We start from the raw sequence: 15,211 nt of genomic DNA, 5'->3' as shown, positions 1-15,211 counted from the left end.
CACTCAAGCAGCAGCACCATTAAAATCTGATTATAAGCAAGACTAAAGAAATGGAAGAGCAGACCAGAAGCAGAATCTGATTGAGTTAATTGTGGAACTTTATGGTCCCCAGCAGTGTGTTTGAAGATGGAGAGAGGATTTTATAAAATGTACCATTTTCCTTTCCCCACCCCCAACTCCCTCATGAGCTGTCTCCTACTTTCTGGGGTGCAGTGGAGACTTGGTCATCTTTATAAGACAGAAGTGGATAGATACTTGCTGGGCAAGGGAATCAATGGTTCTAGTGGATAGGTGTTATTGTGGAATTTGAAACAAACAGATTGGTGGTCATCTTTTTGAATCATGGTGCAGGCTTAAAGGGGCAAATGGACTACTTCTGCCTTATTCTGTGTTTTTAAAAATTCATTCATGGTTCACAACAGGCAGAGGAAACAGGTCAGAGACACTTGATTCCACAGCAGAAGGTTCAAGGTTTCAGATGAAGGAAACCAGCCACTCGAGAAGAAGTGGCTTTACTCTGTGAATTATGCAGGCTTTTACAGTGTCTACAAGTTTTCAAGCCATCCAAACTACAAAAAGGCTCAAGCCATCAAACTTGAATAATAGCTTCAGTCCAACAAATGGGAATGGAAACATGAAAGCACCTGAACAGTCCAAGGAATAGATTTTAAAAGAATCAGTTAAGTAGAGATTTAAAAATTTAATTACAAGCGATATTTTCCAGATTTGAATATCTGTGAAAGGATAGTGTTTGAAAACAGTTTGAAACTTTGTTTTAATGCTAATATCAAGATCTTTATAAATGTTCTATAATAGCCTTGTCTTATTTTCTTATTTTGTGTCATAATCTTGCTAAATTTCACTTGTTAAACTAAATTGCCAGCCTTCAGAGTGTACATTCAGTGACTAAGCACCAATGTATCTATCTGCAAAATCTGAACACAGAAAATTGATCAAGCCAAGTTTCAAGCTGAGAGCTGATTTGCCCAGTATCATTAGCAGGGATCACAACAAAATGGGGCCTTTGGCTGGGATTTGAATTCATTGATTTTTGAGAAGGATTTATGTCTCTATTAAACAAGTGAGTACATAGAGGCTTTAAACATATAACACGAGTATTACCTGGATTGAACTTTCAAAACAGCTTTGAATGCTGCTTAGACATCCTTGGGTGTTGGAAGGCGCAACAGTGGTTTATTCAGAATTTTTGACTAAGGCTAAATTCAGTTAACAACCAAATTGAAGACAGAAAAAGAAGCATCTCTAAGGATGGCATATTTACAGTGACCACCCAGTGTTTAATCCTGAGAGGAGGAAAATCTGTAATCGACACATCTCAGCTAGAATGACCGGGGTTTAAAAAAAAATTGTAAAGCAATGAACTTAAGAGAGAAAGAGAAATGAAAAGACTTGAGTTAGACAAAACCAAGGGCAAAATGGAATTTAAACAGCATGATATTCAAAGATAGAAATCAAACAACATGAATTTGAAAGAGAAAAGTGAAGAGAAAAGCAAAAAGAAGTCCAATGAGGGAGTTCGTTTAACTAGAAATCTACATAAAGTGCCCAAATTTGCAGAGGATGGAGTGAAATGTTATTTCACCTCATCTGAAAAGGCAACTAAGAAGGCAAACTGAGCAAAAGATGTTTGGACCTTAATATTACAGCGTATTTTGATATGTACTGCTTGAAATGTGTCTGCCAGTTTGTCAGAATAGCAATCCACAGACCAGGCAATTGTTAGCAAAGCAACACTCAATGAATATGAGCTTGTGCCTAAAGCGAATCGATTTAAAATTTAAGACTTTAAGAAAGAAACCTAATCAGATACATTCAAAATTTGCAAGAGAAGAAGAAATGGAATGGGACACGTGATTTTGATTACAGAAGTTAAATGAAAAGGTTCAGAACGTGAGTAAAATCATTGAAGAATTCCAAAACATGAGTTTATGAAACACATTAAAGAATTTCTAGCTTTTCCTATTATTCAGAAATTCTTATACTTTGCTTTATAGTTTTACTGAATAACACCAATTCATTTACAGGATAGTGCAACTGACTCCTCAGATTCCTAAGCAAAACTATACATTGGAAAGACCAAAATGTGACTTCAACAGGGCTAATACCAGGAGACATTGGAAGGTTGGGGTGGTGGGGGTGTGGAGAAGAGAGAGGGGAGGGCGGAGGAGAGATTGAGAGCATGAAAGAGACAGCAAGAGAGAGAGAGATGGAAATCTGTACCTGTCACGGAATAGGCAATGTCCATGGGGCAGCAAGACAACGTTACACTGCGGCTGCTGTTGAATTACATGATTACTTGCATATTTGGATGTGAAAAAAACATAAATATGGCACATTACCTTAAGGAACGACACATCATGGTGTGGTTGCACAAAGGTTATCTCTAGATTGCCCATCACAACTTCACAACCACTGTAGGTTCTGCGAAGACTGTTGTAATGGTTATCCTCATTTGCCAGCAAATTTAGTTTGTTTTCAAAACCTGAACAAACTGCAATAAAAAAAGGAGAACAAATAAATACAACAATTAATAAAAATCCTTTTCCTAATCCATCCCACTTCAACACAAATGAATCTGCAGAAAGCAATTTACTTCACATTGCTTGATTTTATGGAGAACAGCCGAAGTTGCCTATAAGTGCACTTACAACTATTTGGGTGCAGTAAAGTATATGGAGAATGAAAAGAGGTATACCTAGTGATAATAGAGTGTGATGTTACTGAATTACGTTGGTGAACCTTGCTAATGGCACCCAAACATATAGACTTAATACTACAATCCCATTTTCATTGAGTGGAAATAGATTAGATTAGATTCCCTACAGTGTGGAAACAGGCCCCTCGGCCCAACAAGTCCACACTGCCCCTTGAAGCATCCCACCCAGACCCATCCCCCTATAACCCACACACCCCTGAACACTATGGGCAATTTAGCATGGCCGATCCACCTAACCTGCACATCTTTGGACTGTGGGAGGAAACTGGAGCACCCGGAGGAAACCCACACAGACACGGGGAGAATGTGCAAACTCCACACAGACAGTCGCCCGAGGCTGGAATCGAACCCAGGTCCCTGGTGCTGTCAGGCTGCAGTGCTAAACACTGAGCCACCATGATGCCCTAGATACTCAAAAAAGTTGAAAATAAAACTAGATTCTGTTGTTAAAATCTGAGCATTCCAATTATTTTAAAAAAGGATTTAATATAATACATACAGTTGTTAAAAATGCAAATCTTCACAGCAAGTGATAGTGGAATTGAAGAAAATAAGACATTAGGTCAGCTGTATCACAAATTGATTTCAGTACAAAACAAGATTTCTTTGGCATCCTGTCAAACTGTCATAGTATTACAGTATTCAGGCAATTTCAAGGATGCAGCACTGCAAACAAGTGGTATTGGTGCCAAGCAGTTGTGCTTTGAGACAGAAGGCGAATGTGAGATTGATACTGAAAAAAGCTAGACCATATAAGAGGGTGTTTTACTCCACTTTGTTCAGCTCACCATCCTGAAACCACACCAGATTTAAACAACAACAATAGCAACTTATACTTAAATTAGCATCCGTACTATAGTAACATACCAAGGTGCTTCACAGGAGTATAACACTTGAGGAACATAATGTGCCATTAGGTCAGGAAAGATTAGTTGAAGTTTTTAAGGAATGTCTCACTGTAGGATACTGAGGCAGTCAGCACAGAGGTGTAAGGTGGAAATTCCAGAACTTCGGACCAAAGTAACTGAAAATTTGTCCACCGATGTTACAGGTTTGCAGTGAAGCTAAACATAAGAAGGGCACATGGATCATTTAAATGTATTTACAATGCAACTGAACCTTTCAAGTCAGTAGCTGTAGCTTGAATTCCTGCCAAGGAGAACTCAGATTGTCTGGCTCCTATGTATATTAGGATGTGAAGTGGCTTGTTTAAGAGAACATTTGGGACATATCTGAATACATGAATAGAGCTGTCTCCTAAAAGTTAAAAGCTGAAATTCTTAAAGGGAGGGGGGAATTTCCACTCTGCAAAGAACATCTGACAGCTTTGCATGCTAGGGTCAGTACTGCACTGAATTTGCACATCAAGTCTATCAGATTGACGTGGTGCAAGGAAAGGGGATTGCAAGTCAATGTCAACCTCATAGTGGAAATATTTTATGCCAAATTGATAATCACAATGTATTTTAATGTCTAAAGACATCAATTTCTGTGCAACATTTTTTATTTATTGATAAGATGTAGGCGCCACTGGTTGAGCCAACATTTATTGCCCGTCACTGAAGCGGTTTGCTCGAGGCTTTTCAGGGAGCATTCAAAAGTCAACAATATTGTTGTGGGTCTAGAGTCACATGAAGCCAGACCAAATTAGGACGAATATCCTTCCCTATTAGTGAATCAGATGGGTATTTACAACAATCGACAATGGTTGCATTTTAAAATCCAGGCTTTTATTGGGATTGAATCCTACCATGGCAGGTGATGAAATTCAAACCCATAGCCCTAGAATATTATATTGAGGTTCAGGATTGGGGTCCAGTGATTTTATACCACCACCAACCCAATTGCAAACTACTTTTCTGGTTTACTATGGTTAGGCTTTAAATATTAACACTTCAGGCTGAAGTTTACTTCCCATCTGTGCTCAAATACTAGCAATCAAATTACAAACAAATTATGTGCCTCAAACTTGGGGATTAGGTGTTTAACTACAATACAATCATGTTTCATTGATCTTTATGTTCATTCATTAAATACTCAATCTGCACAAATTACCACCCACAAAATTGACCATACCTCCCACTCTCAAAATTTGAGCAATATCCTATTGTACTTCTTTCAGGGTTTTCATAGTCACAACCAGCTTTTCAGCTGCAGCAAGAAAAAGAAAGTGCATTATTTTGAGCCTTTTGATGGAAAGGTCTTCTCCTGTACCGGACCCTATTTTGTTTATAGCATGTGTAAAAGTCACATGTAAAACTGATAAGTTTTCTGGGTCACAAATCTTAAATATGCTGTGCCTGATGTGAATGTATAGCAGTTAAATAAGTTGGAACTTAACATTTCTTCACTTAAATCCTAAATTTTATGTCTGATGCTTAATGTTTTATTGTGCACTTTTTTTTCCCAGTTGGATTATGCCTATTTTAAGCTTGGGTCTTATCTCAAAAGCTTGGGGAGATAATTAACACTGGTGGAAAGGCAAAACTGACTGAATTTTCAGTTCTAACTTGGCTTTATTGCATCTAAAGAGGAAAACTACAGACCTACACTTTAAGATCTTAGCATACTAATCACAGGGAAAAGGGAACCAATGTAAATTTAATTATATTACAATGGTAACTATTTGCATTTTTAGCATTATAAATCTTTGCTAAGAAACAAGAACTCAATAGTATGGACTAATACTGTCAAGGGTTCATTTTCTCATGATGTGTCTAATTACATTGCAAGTTGGTGTCACTGCAGTGTATTCGGTTTTTCTGTTCAGACATCGAGCTTACAGTAAATTTGAAAAGAGCTTTCCCAATTGGCACACTACTGTTAAGCAGAAGAGGAATTGGAGGAGGGTGAGAAGTTAGCCAAGACTCCAGTTCCTGCTATCCATGAGAAGTACGTATGTGAACCTGAGGTGAAGACAGGATCAGATTCAGCTACGATGTACCAGAAAGCTGAAAATTGCTGCTACAGAATCAAAGCTAACATAAACTACCCCTGTTCTGAGGTACCCAAGGACTGACAATATGGCTATGGGACCATTCACCAGTATCAGTTATTAACTATAGGAAAGGGAAGAAGCTGAAGAACTTGGGGAAGGTTCTAAGTCAACACAGTGTGGAGCTGGAGGAACACAGCAGGCCAGGCAGCATCAGAGGAGCAGAAGAGTTGATGTTTTGGGTTGGGACCCTTCTTCAGAAATGGGGAAGGGGGGAAGGGGCTGGGAAATAAATAGAGGGAGGAGGGGTGAGGTTCAGGGAGGGGAGGTAGGATGGTGATAGGTGAATGCAGGTGGGGGTAAGTAAGAATTGGTCAGTGGGAAGGGTGGGGTGGATAGGTGGGGAAGAAGAGCTCCTACCCTCCATCCTCTCACCTCCTTGTCCTGACCCAACCTGTCCATCTTCTTTCCCACTTATCAGCACCACCCTTCCCACCAACTAATCCCTACTGCCCCCATCTGCATCCACCTATCACCACCCCATCTACTATCCCCAGCCCCACCCATCCTTTCTCAATTTATTTCCCAGCTCCCTTCCCCCTCCCCAGTTCCTGCTCCTCTGATGCTGCCTGGTGTGCTGTGTTCATTCAGCTCCACACTGTGTTATCTCTGACTCCAGCATCTGCAGTTCTTGGCATCTTCAGGAAAGGTTCTAAGGTGTCAGTTTTAACATTTCCAAGACTCCCTGATATAATGATTTACAGCTGTGATATTATGAAATTTTGCACAAGGGTTACGCAAGATTCAGGCATAACCGTCTGTAATACAATATCAGTCTGCCTGGCACACCTTGGGTAACATTCCAAAAAAAACCACTACTCTCTGATAAAGGGTCTAGGCCAGAAACGTCAGCTTTTGTGCTCCTGAGATGCTGCTTGGCTTGCTGTGTTCATCCAGCTCCACACTTTGTTATTTTGGATTCTCCAGCATCTGCAGTTCCCATTATCTTAGAGACTTGCTGTTACTTTCTTTTCTCCGAAAGTACACCCTAGAGGGCATTCTTCAACTCAACAAGCATTGAACAGCGATAATGGGAACTGCAGATGCTGGAGAATCCAAGATAACAAAGTGTGAAGCTGGATGAACACAGCAGGCCAAGCAGCATCTTAGGAGCAGGAAAGCTGACGTTTCGGGCCTAGCCCCTTCATCAGAGAGGGGGATGGGGAGAGCATTCTGAAATAAATAGGGAGAGAGGGGGAGGCGGACCGAAGATGGATAGAGGAGAATATAGGTGGAGAGGAGAGTATAGGTGGGGAAGTGGGGAGGGGATAGATCAGTCGGGGAGGACAGACAGGTCAAGGAGGCGGGATGAGGTTGGTAGGTGGGAAATGGAGGTGCGACTTGAGGTGGGAGGACGGGATAGGTGAGAGGAAGAACAGGTTAGGGAGGTGGGGACGAGCTGGGCTGGTTTTGGGATGCAGTGGGGAGAAGGGGAGATTTTGAAGCTTGTGAAGTCCACATTGACGCCATTGGGCTGCAGGGTTCCCAAGCGGAATATGAGTTGTTGTTCCTGCAACCATCATTGAACAGCATCGGGAGTACTGCACAACACACTGTATAAGCTTCTTAAATTGAATCACATCTTCAAATCCCCAAGTATATGCACTGAAGAGCAAGCAATGGCAGATGGTCAAACATTTGCAAGTAGAGTCAGATTGATATCTTATATGGCTAATATATTGCAGGTAGTCCAAAATGAGTCTTATTTTGTTCATTACCTTACCAATTTATCATCATTGTAAATTCAAGAAATTTGAGAGATCATGTGGCCTGAGGACTGGTTCATGACCATTGCTGTAAGGATAACACGGTGGCTCGGTGTTTAGTATTGCTGCCTCACAGCGCCAGGAACCCAGGTTCGATTCTACCCTCGGGCAACTGTCTGTGTGGACTTTGTACATTCTCCCTGTGTCTGCGTGGGTTTCCTCCCACAGTCCAAAAATGTGCAGGTTAGATGGATTGATCATGGGAAATTGCCCATGGTATTGAGGGATGTGTAGATTAGGTGGGTTATAGGGAGATGGGTCTGGGTGGCGTGCTCTGAGAGTTGGTGTGGGCTTGTTGGAGCGAAGGGCCTGGTTCCATGGTGTAGGGAATCTAGGATGATAAAATTACACACACAACTTTCATAAGCACCGAACATAGGAAAATGCAGACAAGGAACAGGGCCTTAGTCTGCATGACCATGATACCATTCCAAACTAATCCCATCCACCTGCACATGCCCGCTCTGTATCCCCTATTCCCTGATTGACATGTCTCCCTAAATGTCTCTTTAACATTGTTATTGTATCTGTTTCTAAGACATCTTCTGGCAGCACATTCCAGTTGCATACCACCCTCTATGTAAAACACTGCCTTGCCTCCTTTAACCTTTCCTCCTCTCAATTTATATTTATGCCTTCTAGTATTTGACATTTCCACGCCAGCATAAAGACTGACTTTCCATGCCTCCCATAATTTTAAACATTTCTGTCAGGTCACCCCTTAGCCCCTGACGCTTGAACAAAAACAATCCAAGTTTGTCCAAACTCTCCTTATAGTTAATATAGTCCAATCAAAACAATATCCTGGTAAGAGATAGTAGGAACTGCCGATACTGGAGAATCTGCGATAGCAAGGTATAGAGCTGGATGAACACAGCAGGTCAGCAGGTTTCTCAGGGTCCAGACCCGAAACATCAGCTTTTCTATTCCTCTGATGCTGCTTGGCCTGCTGTGATCATCCAGCTCTACACCTTGTTATCTCCAACATCCTAATAAACCACTCTTTCACCCTCTCCAAAGCCTTCACATCATAGCGAATAGAGCTGTACATAGTACTTCAAATGTGGCTTAATTAAACGTTTTACACAGCTAAACGTGACTTGCCAATGTTTATACTGAATGCCCCAACCAATGAAGGTAAGCATGCTTTACGTCTTCTTCATCATCTTATTCACTTGGGTTGTCACTTTGAGGGAGCCATGGACTCGCATGCCAAGATCCCTCACTATATCAATGCTCCTAAGAATCCTGCCATGTACTGTATACTTTCCTCTTGCATTTTACCTCCCAAAATCCATAAACTTACACTTATCTGGAGTAAATCTCCAGTCAGAAAAACACTTCTGCACAAATATTCTGTCTTCTAAGACCATGCCAATTTTGTACCCAACTTACCATATCACCCATACAATCCCACATGACTTAATCTTCTGGACTAGTCTACCATGAAGGACCTTGTCAAATGCATTAGTAAAGTCTGTAGGCAAGACCCACTACCCTACCCTCAATCATCTTTGTCACTTCCTCGAAAACTCAGTCAAATGACAGACAAGGCTTCTCCTGCATCATGCCATCTTTACTATCCCTAATAAGTCCCTCTTCTTATAAAATTAAGTAAATCCTGTCCCGAAGAATCTTTTCTAATAACCTCCCAGCCACTGATGTAAGGCTCACTGGCCTATTATTTCCTGGATTATCCCTGTTGCTCTTCTTGGGCATAGGCACAAGATTGGCTATTCACCAGTCTTCTAGGATTTCACCTGTGCCTTTCCATAATCTTACCATCATCCATATCCTTCTGCTTGGTGAATACCGATGCAAAGTGCCTATTAGTGACCTAACTACTGGCTCCTGGCAAGATCCTCACCTTTGTCTTTCGGTGGACGTACCCTCTCCCTAGCTAGTCTCTTGCTTCTAAGACACAGATACAAATGCCTTAGGATTTCTATTTTCTAAATGGGGAAAGTTTTCAGAAGTCAACTTCCCCTTGTTGGAAGTAGAGTATGAGCTGTGAGTTTAAAACTGTCCCTCTCAGGAATTTAGACGAATAACTTTCAATGCATTGACCATGTGTCCTTTAACATGCAGATCCATCTTCAATATACTTTTCAAAGGATTGATCTTGGAGTTTCACAGTAAACCAAGCATCACGACTGCGTAATGAACTTTATGATGGGATATACAGAATAACCAGCTTCAAGTGTCACAAATTGTAACACGTTTTGGACTTGAAAGGAGAATAACAGGGGCAGGTAAAATCAATTATCTGTTTGCTATGCCCACTATTGTTCATGTATTTAGTAATGACAGGTGTAAGCTGAGCAATTACATTTCAACAGTTTTTGTTATTGGGAAAAAATAACATGCACATAAGTATGGTAGGTAAATAGAAGTTAATTAGAAAAGGCAGACAACAGCAAGCCAAGGAACAAGGTAACGCTGAAGAATTAAACTGCATTTATTTCAATGCAAATGGTTTTACAGCTAAGGCTGAGGAAGTCAGGGCATGTTTGGGCACGTGAGACTGGGAAGTCAGAGCTATTACAGAAACTTGGCTGAGGGAAGGACGAGTTTCAGGTTTTGGATGTTACAGGAAGAATTGAAAGGGAGGCAAGAGAGGAGGGGGGATTGGTGTTTCTGACTGAGGAAAGCATTTCTACTGTAATTAGAGAGGAAGCAATATGGGTAGAAATTAGAAATGAGAAAGGGATGTTCACCTTGATGGGGTTTTACTACAGGTACCCTCAATAGGCATAGGGAAATTGAGCGGCAAATATGTAAAGAGATTTCAGACATATGTAAGAATAATAGGGTTGTAATATTATGGGAATTTAATTTTCCAGACATCATTTTGCTATATTTTACACTAAAGAACTATCTGTTTTGAGTGTTGTAGAAATAGGAAAAAATTATCTTAGAGTATTGTACAAAAAATTCATTCAGCATTAAACTACATTGGTCAAGGTGCATTTCCTTCTACTTGGAAATCCTTTTGCTTACTTTCATATTCACAACTCAAGTCTTCAAGCAAAACCACTTTCTTATTAACATGCATCTAAGTGGAGCATTATGCAAGCAACAAGTAGATATCATCATCTCCAAGGTATCACATTTGGATCCAGTCTCCATGTAGACACACTCCAAAAGCAGAGTCCTGCTAGTCAAAGCATACCAGTGATTTCTCAATGCATGTAGATGGATTTGGGTGTTTGATATTAAATGGGCTTAATAATTCAGTAGAGGCCTCTTATTGGTTTTCCCTTTCCAGTTGAATTGATGAGAAGTGGCAGCAAATGTGAAGCAGTCAATGCGTGTGTGTAAAGTGTCCCAGTCACCATTGTATTTTCTCCATAAATAGAATTTTGTGTACTAGCTGACCTATTCATGTCAATGCAGCACTTCACATCAAGACAGGGGAAAATAAAATGATAAAACTGGCCAATGTATGCTGAATGGAGCCAAATGGGGTGCCATTCACTGTTTTAATTTTTGCAAAATATATGTCCCTCTTACTTTCCTTAATAGTGACGCAACTTTCCTGATTTATGCTTTGTTTCAAGCAGTAACGAGAAGAAAGAGGGATGAACATTAAAACAAAGAAAATAGGAACTGAAATAGGCCATTCAGTACTGCAGCCCTACTCCCATTCAATCTGCCCACAATTCAATAGCTAATCATCCAATTTAGTACCCCGTTCCTGCTTACTCCCCACATCATTTGACCCTTTTTGCCTTAAGAACTGTATCAAAGTCCTTCTTGAAAACATTCAATGTTTTGGCCTCAACTGTTTTCTACGGCAGAGAATTCCATAGACTCATCTCTTTCTGGGTGAAGACAATTCTCCTCATCTCTGTCCTAAATGGCCTATGCCATATTGTTAAACTATGATAATAAAATGTGAGGCTGGATGAACACAGCAGGCCAAGCAGCATCTCAGGAGCACAAAAGCTGACGTTTCGGGCCTAGACCCTTCATCAGAGGTCTGATGAAGGGTCTAGGCCCGAAACGTCAGCTTTTGTGCTCCTGAGATGCTGCTTGGCCTGCTGTGTTCATCCAGCCTCACATTTTATTATCTTGGAATTCTCCAGCATCTGCAGTTCCCATTATCTCTCTTGTTAAACTATGATTCCTGGTTTTGAACTCCCCAGCCATTGGGAACTTCTTTCCTGCTTTTATCCTATCTAGTTTTGTTATAAATTTATAGGTTTTGCTGTGATTGCCTTAATTCTTCTAAACTCCAGTGAATGTAGCCCTGGTTGATCCAATCTCTCTTCATATGTCACTCCTGCCATCCCAGGAATCAGACTCATTGGACTCCCTCCATAGTCAGAACATCTTTCCTCAGATAAGGAGAACAGAACTGCAAACAATACTCTAAGTGTGAATTTAAGATATGAATGCCTTAAACTTATTTGAAGCTGTGCAAGGTAAAGGAATAGAAGCAGAAAGCAATTTACCCTACATTCATAAATAAGTTTTTACTTTTTCAGCCAACATAGATAAGGCTCTTAAAGCTATATGCTCAAGGGTGACCTCTTGGTTTTTGCTGTATTTGATCTTGGTCTACATTTTGAAGGAAGGACTTCAAATATTTAAAAAGACATCAGTTATGCCAACTAATAATAATCTCAATTATTGGTACTTCACTTAGGACATCCAAGTAATACATGTTCTTATTTTAGGACTGAGGGCCATCATATAATAACAAGATAATTTGTTTCTAATATCAATTTCGATAGTGAAAATCAAATCTTAGTTGCAGCTATTGATTGTAAATTTTTTAATATAGGATAGCATTGGAGATAAAGCTAAATCAGCAAACCATCTGATACAAATCTGATGAATGCCCATACAATTGGATTCCACACACAAGTGACCAATTATTGTAACTTAGAACAACCACAAAACTTGCTTCTTAATCATTTGATAATTGAAACCCTGCAGGCAAAACATTACCACAGAAGTTTAAACAAAAGATTTCTTGCCCTCTGGGCATTACATTGGCAATAATTATGGGAACTATTAATCACCATGATGAATAGGATTCATACATTGGAGACCAATCTGTATTAAGTATTGGCAAAGTTTTTGACTGCAGTAACAAAAACAGCTCACGATATTCCACACTACGGTCTGGGTTGCTGTGGAGTTGGGGAGACTCGACAAACCTTTAAAATGATTTGCGGGACCTGATTCCAGGATTCCCACCCCCAACCTGAACACCATCAATTTCACTGGCATGACAGAATGACATGAATGGCAGCAGTTGAGAGTTGACAACATCTTGTCCACCACCATTTTTGTGAGGTCGTGCTAGTTGTGCTAGTTTCTTCAGGACATGTGTTTCTCAGCTCTTCAGCAGATTTATGAACCATAGTCTATACGAAGAAGCCATTTGAAAAGGCCTTATCGATGCTCACATGCCAACCCATGCCCCTGCTTGCAATTCCATGGACATACACAGAGTATGCCCTATACAAGAAACAAAGAACTTTACAGTAACAATTGCATGCGTGTGCATATGTCTGGGAGTGTGTGGTTGCAGGAGGCAAGACTGAAACAGCCATTCATGAGTTAATTAACAAAAACTGCTATTGTTACAATGCTATAAATGTGTCAACCAACTAGACCTTCAAACCCTCAAAAGTACAGCCCAGTATGGCCCAGGTTAGACTTCTAGTCTGTACTGAAGTAGCTCATTTAAGTGTACAATTACTGTCAACACTTAAAAATGGGTATGGGGAAAATAACATTCAAGGATCCTCTTCCTGCCCACTATCTAGCAACTCCTGTTAAAAGACATAATTGAGATCAACTAAGATGATCCTCCTACTTCACAACAAATCAAAAAATCTGCTAAAGCACTTAATGTTTATACATGAAGAATGGCTACTTGAGTGAGTCAGCGGAGTGCAGAAACACTACCATCATAAGGCAGTAAGTTAATGTGTACTACAGAGAAAATGAGTAAAACCAGGGTGAAAATTATCACGTGTTATTAACAAAAGTAGGCGTTCAGGCCCCCTATTGATTTAATCCATACGAGACATCTCCACCGGTTCCATTCACTGATATCCCTTTACTCAGAATGCAACCCATTTGCTTTGAAAGTAATATCTGGACCCTGTTTCAACAGTAGTTTGTGACTGAGAATTCATTATTTAAATCACCTCCCGTGTCAAGACATCTTCCCATCCTCCCTTTTAATACTTGTTGTGATTTTATCAAAACTGTGCCTTCTCAACAGACAGTGCAAACAATAATGTCACGTTAAAATCTGATAGACTGACATGGTAGACTGATATGGGCAAATGCAGAGCATTGCAGTGAACATCCGTTTTTATACAGTTTTTACAGTGAGTGACAAGACTGCTCATGATTATAACCACAGGATCGTCAGGGACTAGAAATGTGTCCAAGATAATAAAGTGTGAAGCTGGATGAACAGAGCAGGCCAAGCAGCATCTCAGGAGCACAAAAGCTGACGTTTCGGGCCTAGACCCTTCATCAGAGAGGGGGATGGGGTGAGGGTTCTGGAATAAATAGGGAGAGAAGGGAAGGCGGACTGAAGATGGAGAGAAAAGATGGGTGGAGAGGAGAGTATAGGTGGGGAGGTAGGGAGGGGATAGGTCAGTGCAGGGAAGACGGACAGGTCAAGGAGGTGGGATGAGGTTAGTAGATAGGGAATGGAGGTGTGGCTTGGGGTGGGAGGAAGGGATGGGTGAGAGGAAGAACAGGTTAGGGAGGCAGAGACAGGCTGGGCTGGTTTTGGGATGCAGTGGGGGGAGGGGATGAGCTGGGCTGGTTGTGTGATGCAGTGGGGGGAGGGGACGAACTGGGCTGGTTTTGGGATGCGGTGGGGGAAGGGGAGATTTTGAAGCTTGTGAAATCCACATTGATACCATTGGACTGCAGGGTTCACAAGCGGAATATGAGTTGCTGTTCCAGCAACCTTCGGGTGGCATCCTTGTGGCACTGCAGGAGGCCCATCATGGGAGGCCCGCTTGGGATAGTGTAGTGGGATGGGCTTAGATTAGTTCACAGGTCGGCGCAACATTGAGGGCCGAAGGGCCTGTTCTGCGCTGTATTGTTCTATGTTCTATGTTCTATATCTATTTTAAGAAGTGCAAACCCTAACCTGATTAATCACAGATCAGTTTATTTAATGTCTGAGATAGGAAAAATTTGGAGATCTTACAATAAACTTACAAAATACATAACATAAGGGAAAATAATGGGAAGTAGCCAACAAAAAGTAAATTGCTCAATTTCAGTGTTCATTGAAAAAGTGACAGTTACAATGTATGATAACACATTGTATTGTCAATCCAACAGGTGTGCAATAGGAGATCAATAACTATATGGTAACTTGTGAAACCTTATAGTTGTCAGTAATTTTGCTGCTGACATGCAAGTAGTTTTGGTTCCTCTAAGCTAGACATACAACAAGTTGGGTGTGTTTCAAGATGTCAAACAGTGAAAAGTAAACATTTTCATTGTATTTAGAGGTTATTCAAGAGTGACTTACTCAGTTTTGGATAACTGCATGCACTTGTCCATTGCAAATAAAACCAATAGCTTTGTAATAAAATGAAGGTGGTGCTGGAAAGTGAGATTACAACAGTTGGCTGGTTGGCTTTGACCAACACTGACTTGATGTAACCAAGGGCTCTTTTCTATGCTGTACACCTCTATGATTTGTCAATAATGACC

At 40.7% G+C, this 15,211-nt stretch overlaps 1 protein-coding gene across 2 annotated transcripts in view; it reads right to left on the bottom strand.

The window, feature by feature from the left end:
- Positions 1 to 15,211, bottom strand: part of egfra (epidermal growth factor receptor a (erythroblastic leukemia viral (v-erb-b) oncogene homolog, avian)) — a 275,066-nt gene that overhangs the window by 100,505 nt on the left and 159,350 nt on the right. For both annotated transcript variants that reach the window (XM_059638086.1, XM_059638089.1), the window contains exon 2: positions 2,361 to 2,512. In XM_059638086.1, coding sequence (XP_059494069.1) covers positions 2,361 to 2,512 — 152 coding nt within the window. The remainder of the gene's footprint in view (positions 1 to 2,360; positions 2,513 to 15,211) is intronic.

Source organism: Stegostoma tigrinum, chromosome 2 (assembly GCF_030684315.1).
Source record: "Stegostoma tigrinum isolate sSteTig4 chromosome 2, sSteTig4.hap1, whole genome shotgun sequence".
Taxonomy (NCBI): Eukaryota; Metazoa; Chordata; class Chondrichthyes; order Orectolobiformes; family Stegostomatidae; genus Stegostoma; species Stegostoma tigrinum.
This window is presented reverse-complemented; position numbering and strand designations above follow the sequence as displayed.